The 15630-nt window shown below is 36.4% G+C and overlaps 1 protein-coding gene across 4 annotated transcripts in view; it reads left to right on the top strand.

Moving 5' to 3' along the window:
* Nucleotides 1-15630, top strand: part of ARID4B (AT-rich interaction domain 4B) — an 87815-nt gene that overhangs the window by 36746 nt on the left and 35439 nt on the right. For all 4 annotated transcript variants that reach the window (XM_040057519.2, XM_040057516.2, XM_040057517.1 and 1 more), the window contains exons 6-11: nt 2862-2941; nt 5292-5383; nt 7897-8035; nt 11704-11783; nt 13093-13166; nt 14000-14145. In XM_040057519.2, the coding sequence (XP_039913453.1) occupies nt 2862-2941; nt 5292-5383; nt 7897-8035; nt 11704-11783; nt 13093-13166; nt 14000-14145 (611 nt within the window). The remainder of the gene's footprint in view (nt 1-2861; nt 2942-5291; nt 5384-7896; nt 8036-11703; nt 11784-13092; nt 13167-13999; nt 14146-15630) is intronic.

Below are 15630 nucleotides of genomic sequence, written 5' to 3'. Positions count from 1 at the left end.
GAGATGAAAATTACCTTTACTGACAGTGATGACTTTGCAGATCCAAGTGAAAGTCCTACTGTAAGATACAGTTGCCATTTACCAGAATCGGCACACATCTTAACTGGCAGTTACCTAATGTTGTCCTAGCACTTGCTGAGAAGCATCTAATTACTTGCACTGTTAATGATTTTGTGAATAAAATTGCTCTGATTTGGTCAAAAACTTTGTGAAGGCGTAGATCCATCTGAAGTAGTACCTTTCCCAAAGTTACTTAAGACCCGGTACACCATTGCAGCAGTATATGGAGAGGGATACCATTTGAGGGCTGCTTGAGACCTCTTTTTTATGAGACCATACTTCACTGAGCCCACATTGAAATACGGGCAAAGTTGCTTTGAGCATTCCTGTGTGTCTTGTATTCATGAGGTGTTATCTGGATAAAAAACGTACATCAAGTTGCTTACATGTTTTTTTTTTTAGTTCTACTGCCTTCCTACAAAGGGCAATAAAAACCAAATGAATTTTTTATAAAAATCCAATTAATATATTCTTTTAAAGTTAGTATAGCGCTGCGTGTGGGGATACATATCTATGTATGCATATATATATGCATAAAACTTGTAAATATAATAGACATACATCTATAAATAAATATATATATGTATACACACACATGCACATACATACTGAAGTGTCCTTAGTTTTGCCTGCTCTGTGAAAAATCCTCAAAGAGTTCAAGGTATTTAAGTTTGATAACTAGATACTGTTTTGTTCTTCATATAAATGTCTGTTAAAGTCTGTGTTTACTGTGAGGGGAGAAGAAAATTGCAGAATTATTTACTTTCCTAAAAACGCAGAGCTGTGTATGTTCAAAGGTAGTCTTATTCTCTTCTGCACTTTTTTGTCATTACAATGCTTTTTCACAGAATTCTAAGTGGTTTTGGTTGGATTAAATTGTCTCTTTTCTTCCCTGGCTTTTCTCTCGCAGTTTTGGAATATGTGATTTTAAATACATTACACTCCTGGTGCCTGCTCAGTAGATTGTTTTCAGGATGTTCCAATAGATCAGAACGTCATACTCATTAAGCCATATGTGCCATGCTGACCACATAAGTCTTTCAGCGGGGTCAAGCTTTTCCTCTGAAAGTATTCATGTTACAGAACAGGATTAAGATTCCCTCTGGCAGGGAAGAGGCCACAAGCAGATTACCACATGGGACACATTATGTAGCTACCTGCCTAGCTCTGAATAGGGTTACCTCTGCTGTAGTCAGCTTATCTCTTGAAGTAGGTAGATATTTTTTTTTTATCTCTCATTATGTAAGGAGACTGTTTTGTTAATTAACACAAAGTGGATTAGGAACCTGCTGACTTACACTTCACTTAATTATGTGTTGACCATTTGAGATGCAGTTCCAAATCTGCATGGTTTGTGTGCAGTTCATGCCATTGATACTTTTCAACAAGTGTTGAAGTGACAGAAGTGCATCTCTAACAGATACTTTATCACAATTGAACAGTGTTCAACAGTTACTGTTATCTGTAATACAAGCTCGGGAATTGTAGTTACAAGGGGAAGTTTCCTCATCAAGGGTACTCAATTTTATATGGGGGTGAAAATTTCTCAAAACTAGGTAAAAGTTTCTTTAATATCAAGTAAATATAAGCAAGAATTTTGATGTACCTTGTTGCTTTTTGTATATTTTTATTTGAATTAGTAAACGTGAAGAGTAGAGCACCCTCCATCTGAAAGCAAGAAATGGCTAAAATCATTCTCTCTAATCTTGCTGGTCAGCAGCCATTCTCCTAACACTGGTACTTTGGTCTGTTGATGAATAGAAGAGGATGTTTAAATGAAGGTGAAAGAGACGTGCTAAGAAGTCGCTGAAACTTTTTGTTAAATGTAATATTTCAGTGTTATCTTGGGGCTATTTCTGTGCCCACAAAAGTCTTCAAGGTCACTGCTGTATGGGAGCAAGAATATAATTATTATCACTGCTCAGGAGGGGAGAAGATACATATTCTTGTCTCACTGAACTCTTAGTGCAAAGCCTAAGAGTTAAAATTTGTCACCAGGTTTTTATCTGTTAAGTACCTGCAGAAGACTTGACAAAAGCTTCCCTTTTATATGACCAGTTAATCAGGTTCTGAAGAGCCCACCTTAAATGTGTGCAGTGCATGTCAGGATTCTGAAGGATAATGTATGTAGCTGAATGAACTGTGTTACGAACTTGTGTCCATTTGACCTAGTGATAGCAGAGATAGCAAAAAGTTGAGGAGCTGGGAGCTCCACAGTTCTGTCAGTAGAGCTGGTTTTGATGATTGTCAGCACTTTGACTATTGTCATCTTCCTTAGGATGATATCACTGTTGTTCTGTAGCGTAGTTGAGTGAAGTCAGTAGAGAAAGATGTTGAACTTCCATACAATGTTAAATTGCAGCTTTTTTCTATAGATACCCATTTCTGTTTCTCCATGGTAAGCAGAGCTTCCACTTGAATATCACAGGAGTTGTGTAATTAAATTCTTTAAAAATGGTAAATGTTAGAAAAATAGATTTTGAATGTTAGAAAAATGTTAGAAACAATAGCTTTTGAATTCTACTGTGTTGAATTTAATTTCATGATGCCATGAATCGTCGGCCAACTACTGATTAGTTAAAGTAAAGTAGCTGTGAATGAGAGAGCGGCGTATGTATTTCTATTTGTATTTGGTCGATCTGTGAAGTGCTTTACTGGATCTGCAGAATTATCTGGGCACGGGTTTGTTCTAAGGGTTGACTACAGGAATATATATCCCATTCTTTCTGACATGTAAATTAATTGCTTATTAATATGATCAGTTAAAAAGAAATGTTTTCTCACTTCTTATCTGGTGACAGTGTTTGATGATGGTGATGAGAAGACTCTGAGACGCTCTTCCCTGTGTTTAAAAGGAGAAAGACATTTTGCTGAGAGTGAGGTAATTGAAGAGTTTTTATGTTACAACTTTTTATTTAGAAATATTTTAAAGTGATACTTTTATTACCTCAGTTTTTAGTACGTTATGTGTATCCATGCTACTAAAAATGGGGGTTATGCAAAGTGCGGTCCACAGGGTCTGGCTTATTCTTTTTTAAAAACAAGAAATACAGTTAGATTTCACCAAACTATGTAAGTTAAGAAACAAAACCAGCATTTTTTCTTTTTTGTTTTTATATTATTGATAATTCGTAGATTGTAGGCCACACAAAAAAAACCTGCTATCACACAACTACTTTGCATTGTATAAAAATTACCTGTAAGTATTAGTCATGAAAAAAAAATCACAGTATACTTGTAACAGGAAAAGTAATATAATTTATAACGTAAAAAACCTGATGTACGTGTTTCCACATAATAAAGTTCTGTGGCATTTTTGGTGGTCAAACCCAGTTTGTAATAGTTGATGAAACATAAATACTTTTCTTTTAAATGCCCAATAATAAGTTGCTGTTACTTGTTTATGCAACAACAGCTACCAGTATTTTGAAGCTGGCTCACGTCTTAGAGGTGACTTGCACATTAAAGTATGCAAACATTTGTAGCACATTCCAAATAATTGGAATTCCAGAATGAGGGTTATCTTTTCGTATTATGTGAGATGATGTAGACAGGTGGGCAAATTTATGTAAACGTGTTTGTTTATTGGACAGCTACTGAAGATGGGGGTTTTTTTGCTCTACATAAGTGTGCTGTTATTGCAGTCAGCTCAGTTTGTTGTTTGTGCGCTTCATTCATGTGAAGATTCAGGTATCTTCTAGAATTCTAAGTCAGGATTAAATATATCTAAATGTGGGAGCCTAATTAGATGCCTAAATCTAGATTCAGATAGAAATATTAAAATTTTAAATACTGTGATATTCCTTCAGTTAATTCTTTGTTATTAATGATTAGCACAACTGAAGATTAGATTTCTTCTGTTCCGTAAATAATATTTTAGTAAGGTTTCAGGAGTATTATCTTAGAGTACATGGGTTGAAAATTTTTGTCTATGTATTTATACTTTGTGACCTGTTTTGCTGAATGAGAGTAATTTGGATTATTTTGTCAGATTCAAAGAAACCTTGCATTCAGTAGACTGGTACTTCTTACTTTATCATCTTTTTTATCGTCTAAGCTTTTGATGTTTTGCCAGAAGTCACTGATTTGCAATTCGCTGTCACCAGCTCTGAATGAAACATGTTGTACGTTTCTAATAATTACCTTGTGATTGCACAGCTACTCAGCAGGGAAAATTGCATCTTAAATTTCTTTTGTAGTTAGGCCAGTGCCCCACAGTTGTCTTGCTCTGATATTGCTTCCCAAGTGTGTGGTGTAGAATCTTTTAGGATGTCCACCACACTCAGAAGTAGTCATGCATTTATTTTTAAATTCTAAAAAGCCAGTTTTATTGTCCCTGAGTCAGTTCTCTCTGAGACAGAACGCTTTTGAGATGCTTGTTGGTGTTACACATTGAAAAAGTCATACATGACAAAGACGTTGAAGTCAGAGGACTATATTTAATTTGGAAGGCTTTCTGCCTTCTTTCAAAGAACAATAATAAGTGGCTGTGCAAAAAAATTACTGTGTTCCAGGAGCCTTCAAATCTAGAATGGTTATCATTTAAACAGGTAACAGCAGGCTTAAGGAGAGAGGAAACTGCATGTCCATGTATTACTTCTGTTGAAGGATTCTTCCTGAAGAGTGAAAGTTCTTTCTTTCCCTCTCTTTTTGTTTGATGTTGATAAAGCATCAATTAGCACCTTCCCAATTGTCAATATAAATTATTAATTATTAAAATAGTTTTAGAATATCTCTCACATATCAAAGTATGAATTACTAACCAAAAATACAACTAAATTGTCATGTTTGCTGCTGTTGAGTGATCTTGCTATTTCATTTCAAAGGGGACTTTTGTTCATTTTAAAGTATATGATTCAGTATTTAGTCTAATGATAGGCTAGGCAGAAAATTAATCTGGTAGAGATGGAATATGCCAGGTAAGCAGACGACCTTACCTATTTCTCTGTGTCTCTCTGGTCCAAAGGCAAGACTTCTGGGCAGAATTGTCTGTGTGTGTTTGACAAAAATTAATTGTTCAGAGGTGCAGAGAAAGTGTTGAAAAAACTGCAAAACAAAACACATTCTTTTTAAAAAATCTAAGCATGACAGTTATGATGTACTTCTGTATTTCTTTTGTAATGAGATTGTCTCTATTGACAAAAATTTCTTCAGTGAAGCAGGTGGTTTGGAGAATAACTTGTGCCAGGTTTTTCTTACGTATCTGCATATGTATTTTTTCATTTCAACAGACTTTAGATCAGCTTCCACTCACCAATCCTGAACACTTTGGGACTCCTGTTATAGGAAAGAAAACAAACAGGGGAAGGAGATCCAATCATATGTAAGTTAAATGTTTTGATATCTGTGCTGTGTCTAATCAATTCTGAAGCTTTCAGTGTGTGTCAAGTTTTATTTATTTATTTATTTATTTATTTATTTATTTATTATGTATGTTCAGGCTCTCTTATGTAAAAAAAAAAAAAAAAACAAAACAGGAGGCTGGATGGAAAATGTTGTTCAGCACTCAGTTTGAAAGTTAGAGTCATGTCTATTGTTGCATGGAAGCATTTCAAGTCTTTGTGTAATCAGTATTTAAAATAGTACCAGGTATAGGCAAGAGCTTTTTTTTGTTTAAAAAAAAGAAAAAAAAAGAAAAAGTGGCAGCCCAAATGGAAGTGTGATATTAAATGATATTGACAAACACCTCTGCAGTGCTGTAAATGTGTTGAACTCAAGCAAAAGTAATTACAATGCAGTCTTTGTCCAGCTGATAGGAAGTCTTTTAGAAGGTCCCGGAATCCTCCTATAGACCTTTGGTTTCTCAGTACAGGATCTGTGGAAGGTTTTTAGAAAGAGATAAACAATATTACTGAATTACAGAATGGGTCAGGTTGGAAGGGACCACAATGAGGCATCTGCTCCACACCCCCTGCTCAAGCAGGGTCATGCCAGAGCACGTGGCACAGGATTGTGGCCAGGTGGCTCTTGAACATCTCCGCTGAGGGAGACTCCACAGCTCTCTGGGCAGTCTGCTCCAGTGCTCCATCACCTGCACAGTGAAGAAGTTCTTCCTCACATCCAGGTGGAACTTCCTGTGCAACAGTTTCTTCCCACTGCTTCTAGTATGGTTTACAACAAAGCTTACTGATATAAAAACAAAGTTCAAGATTTCTTAGGTGCCAAAATTTTTGGTAGCTTTGGTCTTGATAAACCAGTGTTACATCGTCCAGTGCCTTTTCTTTGTTGTTTGTGGGTGGGTAGTGAAGTTTCTGTGTGTGTGTATTTAGGTGGGTGGTTTTTTTTTTCTTGTCTGCTTAAAATTTTTAGGTGTAGTTGTTTTCATGGTTGGTTGGGTTACCTTTTTGCACTTTTTAGTAGCTTGAAATAAACGTTGCCCTGTATATGTGGAGGAGCTATAAATTTACTCAGAAAACTGTTGAGTTACTAATTGGTGAGGTAGTGAAGGAAAAAGCTGAAAAAACCTGGCATTACCGCAGAGAATGTGATTGCAGCATCCTTGGTGTCTCTGACTGGGTTGTGCAGGACATTATTATGTCAGAAGCAACACACCTTTGTCTTATAGTTAATACTGAGTTAACTGAGTTTAAAGGCACTTACGCCATTATCTGCGCAATTTGAATTTGGAAGTAGTCTCTCCAAAATTGTTTTGACTTTCTCTTTAGTCTTTGACTTTTTTCTCTTCCTACAAGAGATTCTTGAGCCCCAGAAAGCAGTCTGAAAGACTTTCATATATTCTAAAAGAAACCATTACTTAAAAAAAAATGTTAAGGGAAGAAAAATACACCAAAGCAATGCTAAACCAAAACAATTATCACCACTGGAAATAACATAAATTTAAGGTGGAGAAAAAGAAATTCTCCTTAAACGACATCAGTTGCCTTCTGTTACACAAATGGTAACTGTGAGTTTTTTGTTAACACTGAATTTTGTACTCAAAAGGAGTTATGTGAGAAATGGAAGATAGCTTTTAAAGTAATGGTGGTTATGCTCATTGAAGATGCCATATATTTTCTGAGGATTAACCTTTGAAGTGACTATTAAGTAAAGATATATAGAGATCATTAAGAGAGGGTTGGTTTTGTTTTGGAGTTTTTTTTGTTACAAGTAATTTTAGTTGGACTAGACTGTACTTTTAGACTCCTCATACAGTTAAAACCAGGTGCAACTTTGTACTTGAATAGTCAAAACAATGAGCCAGAACCCTTTAAGTGAAAACGCATTTGCACCTTGGCCCATCTACTTACATTCTGACACTTCATTCAATTGAAGTGAAATTGAAACAGTCGTAGAAATGCTTCACTGCACATCTTTAAAGAGCTGTTTAAGGATAAATAGACTTTCTCTTTGCTATTCATCTTTGTATCTCATGTTTCTTCTGCAGATATTTGTCCTATCTCAGAATAGCTTTCCATTCTGTGTGGTTGTTAAAGTGAAAGCACTGAGAGATTTAAGAGGGGAAACCAAAGCAGTTTAGCTTAACATTGGTCCAAAACTACAACTGCGAAAGTATTTTTGAAGAGTGTTTATGTAGGGCAGAAGGTTTCACTTTGAATACTCTGACAATGCATTTCTCTTCCTCCATATTGGGTGCATGGTGGTGTTCTGTTTGGCTTTTACATGAATTACTAGTAAATGTGTATATCTGAGTTTGTAATGTTTGAATTGTTACTATAATGTAATTATAAATACTTTATTCATTTTTATGCCAAAACACCTAACAGGCAAATCAAGTCAGTATTATTTATGCCTCTTTGATAATTAGCTGTGCACCTCCTGTAATTATGATAAGCAAGTTTTGAATAGTTGACTTTGAAGTCTCTTTCTGTTTTTCAGTCCTGAAGAAGAATCTTCATCCTCTTCCAGTGATGAAGATGAAGATGACAGGAAACAAAGTGATGAGTTACTAGGAAAAGTTGTGTGTGTGGACTGCTTCAGTGTGGATAAAAAGAAAGCTCTGTGGTTTCCAGCCTTGGTAAGAGTTTAACTTTTATTATATAATTTTGTACAGCATTTTCTAGGCATTGAAGAAAGGTGTGGGGTTTTTCCATTTGGTGTTCTTTATTAGAACTTAGTATGTTTTTTCAAATTTGACTGTACAATAACAGTCAGAGGAAATATATCTAGATATGTTTGTTTAAAAAAAAGGGATTGCTAAAATGGCCATAGTTTTTCTAAACAGCCAGAGCTTGTTGACCTAATTCTGGCTCACCACTGTGTTCAGTCAGTACTATTGGACTAGAATTTTCAGGGCTTTTTTCCTAGGCTATTGCATGTCAATTTTCCAAATTACTGTTCTATCAAGGAAGGAAATATAAAGTACAAAGGGAAAGGAAGTTTAGTGATTACATAGACATGATTTTTCAACATTCAGTATAAACACATTGGATAATTTTTTTTTTTTCTTGGTCACTAGGGTAGATAGTAGAAAATGGACAATGAATTTACTTTGAAATTAAACTGTAACCTTTTGGTACCAGTGGTTTTTTTTTTTTTTTTTTTTTCTTCTTCCTTTATTAAAGACACTTTATAAGAAACAGACTTCTAAAAAAATATCACAGGTAGTCTGGTAGTGACGGCATGTAGATTCACTGATTGATATATTTGGAAATTAATATATTTCTACATGTGGTAACTTCTAGTACCGTGCTTTGTAATCGGTATTTAATTTTTAATTATAAGTATTTGATTAATTCTTCCATGGCAATGAAAGCTTAACACGTTTACTTAATTTCAGAGAAACTTGTGCTCTGCTTTTGAAACAATGCCATACAGTAACATTTAGCTCCTCTTAGTATGTGCAATAGCTCTCAATTGCAGCTTTCTGCTTGTCACCTGCTGTGTCTTGTAATGCAGTCCTGCAGCTTTCCAGTAGGAATTCTTTTGGGAAGTTTGTGGAAGAGGAGGAGTCACTGATGTCTTTTTTACAAGGGAGAAGGCAGAGTGTATAGCGAGGAGATACCATGTTTACACCAATAGCTTTAAGAGACATTTCCAGTGATTAACAAGAGAAATTGAGATGTTTCTTTGCTGCAAGCTGTCATCAAGACGATGCAGTATCCGCTGCCTCACGTTCCCTCAGGAGTGGTCAGTGAAAGTGGCTTGAGCAGTTTTCTGTCACTCTGCTGGGTTTGCTTTTCTGGTCATGCCCATGCTGGATACCAGTTTCCATGGCACGCTCTCTGAGAGGGGTTGGGCTTGCTTGTGACTGCTGTAGTGCTGCTCAGGACAGCCGTGGGTCAGACCTTAAGGAGGAGCTGAATTGGTGTTTCTTCGTATTCAAAGATACGTTAAAGATACACAATTATTTCTTTGGCTTTAGTTTGAAGATTGGAATAGCTGCTTCTTCATGGAAAGCTTCCTGCAACAAATGAAAAGCAGTAGGGGGATAAAGTTTGAGGGTGAAGCTCGTTAACTCTGAAATAGCTTATCCTAGATTAACTCTCACTTTAGTAATCAGGTTTATAGCACTGCAAACAAATGTTGTATTGCATTTAACCAGAAAAGCTGTGCCAAAGGATAGATTTATACCTCAAATAGCTGCCTTTTTTTGGTTTGGCTTGGTTTTCTTTGTTATAATCCCCTCCCCAGTAGCTATGCCTCTTGGGTTTTTTACCTTGTAAGCAGGTTACCTCTACTGTATCAACAAAGTAATCTTACCTTATTACTGATAGATTTTGCATTTATTTTGTATTATGGTAATTACATGAATAATGTAATGAAAATCCAGGTTTAATGTGCTGAAGAACGTGTATCTCAGCATTATTTCTTACTAATGATACTATGTACAGATACTTTGTGTATAAGCACAGAGTACACCATGCATGATTATTATGTGAAAACAAGTTCAGGGATTAGTCTAAACCTTTATAGCAAGTAACAAGATAAGTAGTGGAAACCAAGTACTTTGGATATCAGGCCTATAACCAGATCGATTATCGCTTATAAATTTAAAACTGTAGAAGTCTAAATTTGGTAAAAATTATTCTGAGGACTCGGTGATTGGCTACATTGTTTTAATCCTGCATACATGTTTGGGTTGGTGGGGTTTTTGTTTGTTTGTTTGCTTGCTTTTGTTAGTTCTGTGGGGCAGGGTTGAGTACAGTGACTAACTGGAATTGTAAAAGGATCTGACAGTTGCTCCTTATGTCAAAGAGTGTGATTTAGTAAGCCTTATAGCATTGCTTAGTTTTAATGTGTACTTAAAGGCTTTTGAAAGGTGCAGTGAGAAAATCTGCCTGCAGCATTTTCAGAAAATTGAGTTTACATAGGATCATCTCTTTCATCCTCCTATGACTCCAGTAGAGTTTGTTTTGCAAGGAAATTGAGAAAACTTGATTCAGGCAAAATTGAGGCAATGTTGCTTGATGTAAAGGCACGAGATGAGGTTATGGTAAGCTGTTTTCCAACCTCTGAATGGATTTCTGACTGCTGAGATCTTAATGCTTCTAGAAAACCAGTAGCTAAAGCCTGAAGAGCTAGAGTTTGCACTTGTCAGTTTAAAATAGAGGATGACAATCACTGTCTTTTACCCTGACATTACAAGCTATATCAAGCTTAATTTCAGTTAGAAAGCTGTAGTTTTCTGGTGCAATTTTTTTGTAGACCGTAGAATGCATTGAATATTGAAACTTGGTCTGTTAAATTTTGTCTCAAGGAGCATATTTAGCCTGTAGTTTGTGATATGCATGTCTGCTTCCAAATCACTTGGAACTTTTGACTTTAGCTCCTCAAATGCTGCATGGGCGGTGATCTATGTAAGGAGGGGAAAAACCCAACTTTTGCCATTTAGTATCTTTGTATTTGGTGGAAAATTAGGACTGAAAGGCAGAAGCTGATATAAGAGAGAAGAGGTATTTACCTGGGCTGACTTAGGGCTACAGTCATTTTCTGGTTCTTGATGTTTTGTAGCAGCCAGAATTTTCATGACTTTCAGGAGCTGTGCACATTATGAGACATCAGATGAGTGATGGAGAGGGATTGCTTTTCTGTTTTCTATCTCTGGCTATTCAATATATATATATTTTTTAAATTAAATTCTTGAAGCTTTTTGATTAGTGACTTGTATACTGGTTTAACAAAACTGAAATAGCTTTTAAAATTGCAACAAATAATTAATATGTTGTCTCAGTGCTAGACTTGATTAGTCTACTTCCTGAGTTGAAGAACCTGTCGTAATACTTGTACTTGAGGTGCTCTTCTCTCTTAGGCAAATTATTTGTAAGTCTTCCCTCATAATACTGCATTTCGTAAGTCCTGTTAGCTCTTGGTTTTGCCACTGTGAGTGATCACATCCTTGCCAATTCTGGAAGTTTTCAGAAGTCTCTGTCAGGTGGCAGCACTTGGTGAAATTTCTGTCCTTTTAGCATGAGGAATAGAATAATTTGTAGAGGCACGACAGATTGACACTTGTCAGAATGCTGCTCTTACAGTTCTGGCAGCAGCCGTCAGTTTCCCTCTAGGAGCGAGCATGACCTCATGCATTCAGTAATTTCAGGAGGTCATCACTCCCGTATTTTGAGGGATCTCACTCTCACCTCAGGGTTGCCAGTGAGAAATGAGCACAAAAGCTTTTAGAGAAGCACTGGTATTTACTATTTTAGCTTTTTCTCTCTAAACTTTGCAATTGTAATATCTTTGCAGGTGGTTTGTCCAGATTGTAGTGATGATATTGCGGTGAAAAAAGACAATATTCTGGTTCGCTCATTCAAGGATGGCAAATTGTGAGTAGGAATGCAGAGTTTGATAACTGACCAAAATTTATACCTCAAATGAAATGTAGTATGAGATGTGTTGGGTAATGTATTAATAACATCAGTAAGCTCAGTAAGTTCCTGCCAAGATTCTTCTAATGTTTAAAAACTGTTAACAGCCTACATGGCAATGAAATTAGTCTTGAACTTTGTCATTATGAATAATGGGATGCATAAATCTATCTGTCCGGGTTTGAATTTCATTGTTAAAGTTGTGGCAAACACAGCAGTGTTACACGACTTCAAGAATGGCCTGGAACTCTTTCCTGCTGTGGTTGGACTAGAGCAGTGCTTTTCAGGGACGTGGCTGTAAGCTTATCCGGCTACAGAAGGGTCGCTGCGGATGTGTGCATGCCTGCACGTACACCACATGCACACACAGAAATCCTCTTTCTTGGTGGAAGGTAGTAAGGCATATGTTCATCTCCGTCTAGACTGCAACTGCATCTTACCGTGCTCCTTGAGTAGCTGTAATGCTACTCAAAGTAGGAAAAAGGATAGAGAAACATAGAAAACCAGGCTGTCTGGTATTTGCAACAAAATAAAGAACTTTGTGTTCTTAAACTCGCAACAATAGAATTCTTTTTCTAGGTTTCAGTTTTTATTTCAAAAGTTGCAGCTATTTATTGTGCTTGGTTCAATGTAACAGAATATTTTGCAGGAAGTATATTGAAATATTTAACAGTTTTGTTGTGTTTAATTACTTAATAAGTCTAGCGTATTGCTTTGATAGTTTTTCAGGCATCAGTGCACATCACCCAAGGAACACACATAAGATGTATGCACACAAGCACATACCCACCCCCCAGTCCTTCACAGCTGCAATTCAAGCTGCTTCCTTGGTTATAGACAAAGTAGAAATCAGAAGGTGCTTTGTTCTTTCAGTTTGAAAGTCTTTAATTTCGTATTGATAATTTACACTAATACTCATTTATGTTTTAAGCAACGTAGGGTTCTAAATTAATGTCAAATTAATGTGAGAGTTTAAAGTATTACATATATGGGATATTCCAGAAACTACCTGTTTGTGGAAGTAGCATGTTTTCTTTAAGTATGCAGTGAAGGTATATAGTCTAATCAATTTAATGTAAAAATTTTGGTTTCAATACACTGACTAGTACTGTAGCAGACTGACACTATAGAATTGTCAAGATATACTTCATATGCTTCTTATGTATGTTTAGTAAATGTATTATCATCTTAGTGGTAGCTTTGTATTGTATAGTTAGTTTACCTCTAAAATATATATTTTTTTTTTCACACATTCTAAATTATCCAGCGTTTCTGTGCCAAGAAAAGATGTCCGGGAAATCAGTGAAGCTTCACCAAAGCCTGATGCTTTGTTAAAACAAGGTAAAAAATAACTTGGAGAAACACATGTGTGTATTTGCTTACACTAAATTGCACTAAATCTATGGCAGATTGATTCATGTCTTAGAGATTCTAAAACATTGGATCTTTTGTTACAGAATAATATACTGAAGGAGAGCACTTAAGAAAAGCTAGAAGAACTTTTTTTTTAAACAAATAGAACCCAACTAAACAAAACCCCCCAAAACAACACCCCAAATGCTCTGCACTGACTTTAAGTGTCGACATGCCAAATGTGCACACTTCGTTTCTATACATTATGTTTTTCCTTTTGCTGTAGAACTTTATGCAATTATTCTCATAGTAGTGCCCCTAATAGTTGTAAGTTCATGTAAGGCATGTAGTTCATGCCTTAATGAACTTTGAAAATCTGGAATTGTGGATGTATTTGAAAGTTTAAGCTTGTGTGATGAAACTCTTAGAATTAGCTTGTGATTGTTTTTCCCTCATCCTCCCTTTTTAATATATACAAACTGAAATGTAAACCTGTTTGATAGGGGTTTCCTCAATTAAATTTTCTTATATGCCCTATGCAGAAGATCCTTGTTTGTGTCTGTAGACACTAACATGGTAAAAATACTGGTGATAGCTCTGAGTGCCTTGATGTGCAGAGAGCATTAGGCCAGTTTGACTGGATAAGACAGATAGGATGGACAACATGGAGTGGTTGTTGAGGTTCTTTGTTGTGGAATTGTTAGTTAGCCGTCTTTCTTTCTTCTCCTCTTCCCCATCACCCCTGATTACTGTTTTTTAATTGAAATATTTGTGACAACTGGTACTTCCTGCAGTGCTAACAAAGGCCGGTTCTTTTACAGCTTTTGACCAAGCACTTGAATTCCGTAAAAACAGAACTGTTCCAAGTAACTGGAAAACAGAATTGAAAGAGGACAGCTCCAGCAGTGAAGCTGAAGAAGAGGAAGAGGATGAAAAAGAAAAAGAGGATAACAGCAGTGAGGAAGAGGCAAGTGAAGTTAGTAAAGGGCATAGATACACAGCATATAAAAATTAATGGGGACATATATATTAAGTAGGCCTTTTTAACTTTAAGGGACGTGTAACATGTTAACATAGGCAACACGGTTAACATAGGCATTATTGAGTAACTGGCTCTTTCCATGCTCTGCTGAAGAATTGCTTCACTACCAGCTATCTCTCTGGCTACCCTGAGTAAAGAAGCAGAAGAACTTTCAATCAAGGCATTAGCCCATGCACTCTACTTCCACCTTTCTTCTCTTTTTTTTGTTCTGCAAGTATGGAGTCCCTACCCCATGCTTGGTTTTCTAATCATCTGTTCTCTACTCCTAGCCTCCTGTCCAGAAAAAAAAAGATGAGAAAAGAAGAAAATTAGTGGAAAGAACTATTTCACAGCTGGCTGAGAGGCTGAAAGAGAGGCTTTTGAACCTTTTACTTCTCTGTACCTTCTTGTGGTACTGTAAATCTGTGTCTGCCATGATCACTTTTTCTCTCACTGGGGTTTGAGAGCTGTTCTCTTAATTTTTAAGCAAGTGCCAGTAGTGCAGCAGATCTAAGTTCCTATTAGCATGGGAGTAGTAGAGAAGAAACTGGACTGGTTTGGGTCTTAAATGGTTGTTAGGGTCCTTCTCTCAGTCTGTCCTCCATGGATATTGTGGCTCTGGCATACCAGAAGATAGTGTTTTCATCTTCCAGTCATTCATTTCTTGAAAATGTGTTGGGAGACTGCAAAAGTGTGAAGTTATGACTTTGTCACCTCTCCATGCTTACAATCTCTTTCTGTCTTCTCTTTAAGCTCTCAGAGGATTATCCAGCTATGATCAAAAGTTTTCAAGGGGCAGTGCTCTGCTTAGTATTTTGAGAAGCAAGGAGTAGTTCCTTGGGCTCAATACAATTTCTGAACCTTCTCAGCAGGCTTATGTCCAGCCACGAACATGGTGCATGTAGATAGGTTTGCATCTATGCAGAGTGACACATCATTTTTATATAGTGTTCATTCCCACACTACTTTTAGGTGAAAAATATAGAGCCTTTAGCTACAACATTTGTAAACATTTGACCTTGTACTCTTTCAACACCTTCTCCTGAGTTCCTCTTAGTTGCATGCGACATTGTTTGAGCTAATCTTTCAATGTGCTATATTTCAATGTGTTCAATAAAGATTTCATCTCAGACAAATATTTTGGAATTTACTGTATCACCTCTTGTGATAATATCTTTTCCAGTAAACAGTGATTTCTGTCTTGTTGAATTAGGAAGTTTCTAAAACAGAGGCAATTTTTTTTTTTTCACTTCCTCTTTTTTCTCCTTCACTCTCCTTGGTGGTCAGTGGTATCTGTGGCTTCTCTCCACCCATATTTAAGCAGTTTCTGCACTTCTTCTCTTTTGTTTTTTGTTATTTTGTGCCTGTAACCTCCTGGTTATCAAGCAGCATCTCTTCCAAACAGGACCTGTGGGCCTGCTCTTCGGTCTT

The sequence above is a fragment of the Hirundo rustica genome, chromosome 3, assembly GCF_015227805.2.
Source record: "Hirundo rustica isolate bHirRus1 chromosome 3, bHirRus1.pri.v3, whole genome shotgun sequence".
NCBI classification, from domain to species: domain Eukaryota; kingdom Metazoa; phylum Chordata; class Aves; order Passeriformes; family Hirundinidae; genus Hirundo; species Hirundo rustica.
The sequence above is the reverse complement of the archived record's forward strand: the minus strand, read 5'-3'. Positions and strand labels throughout refer to the sequence as shown.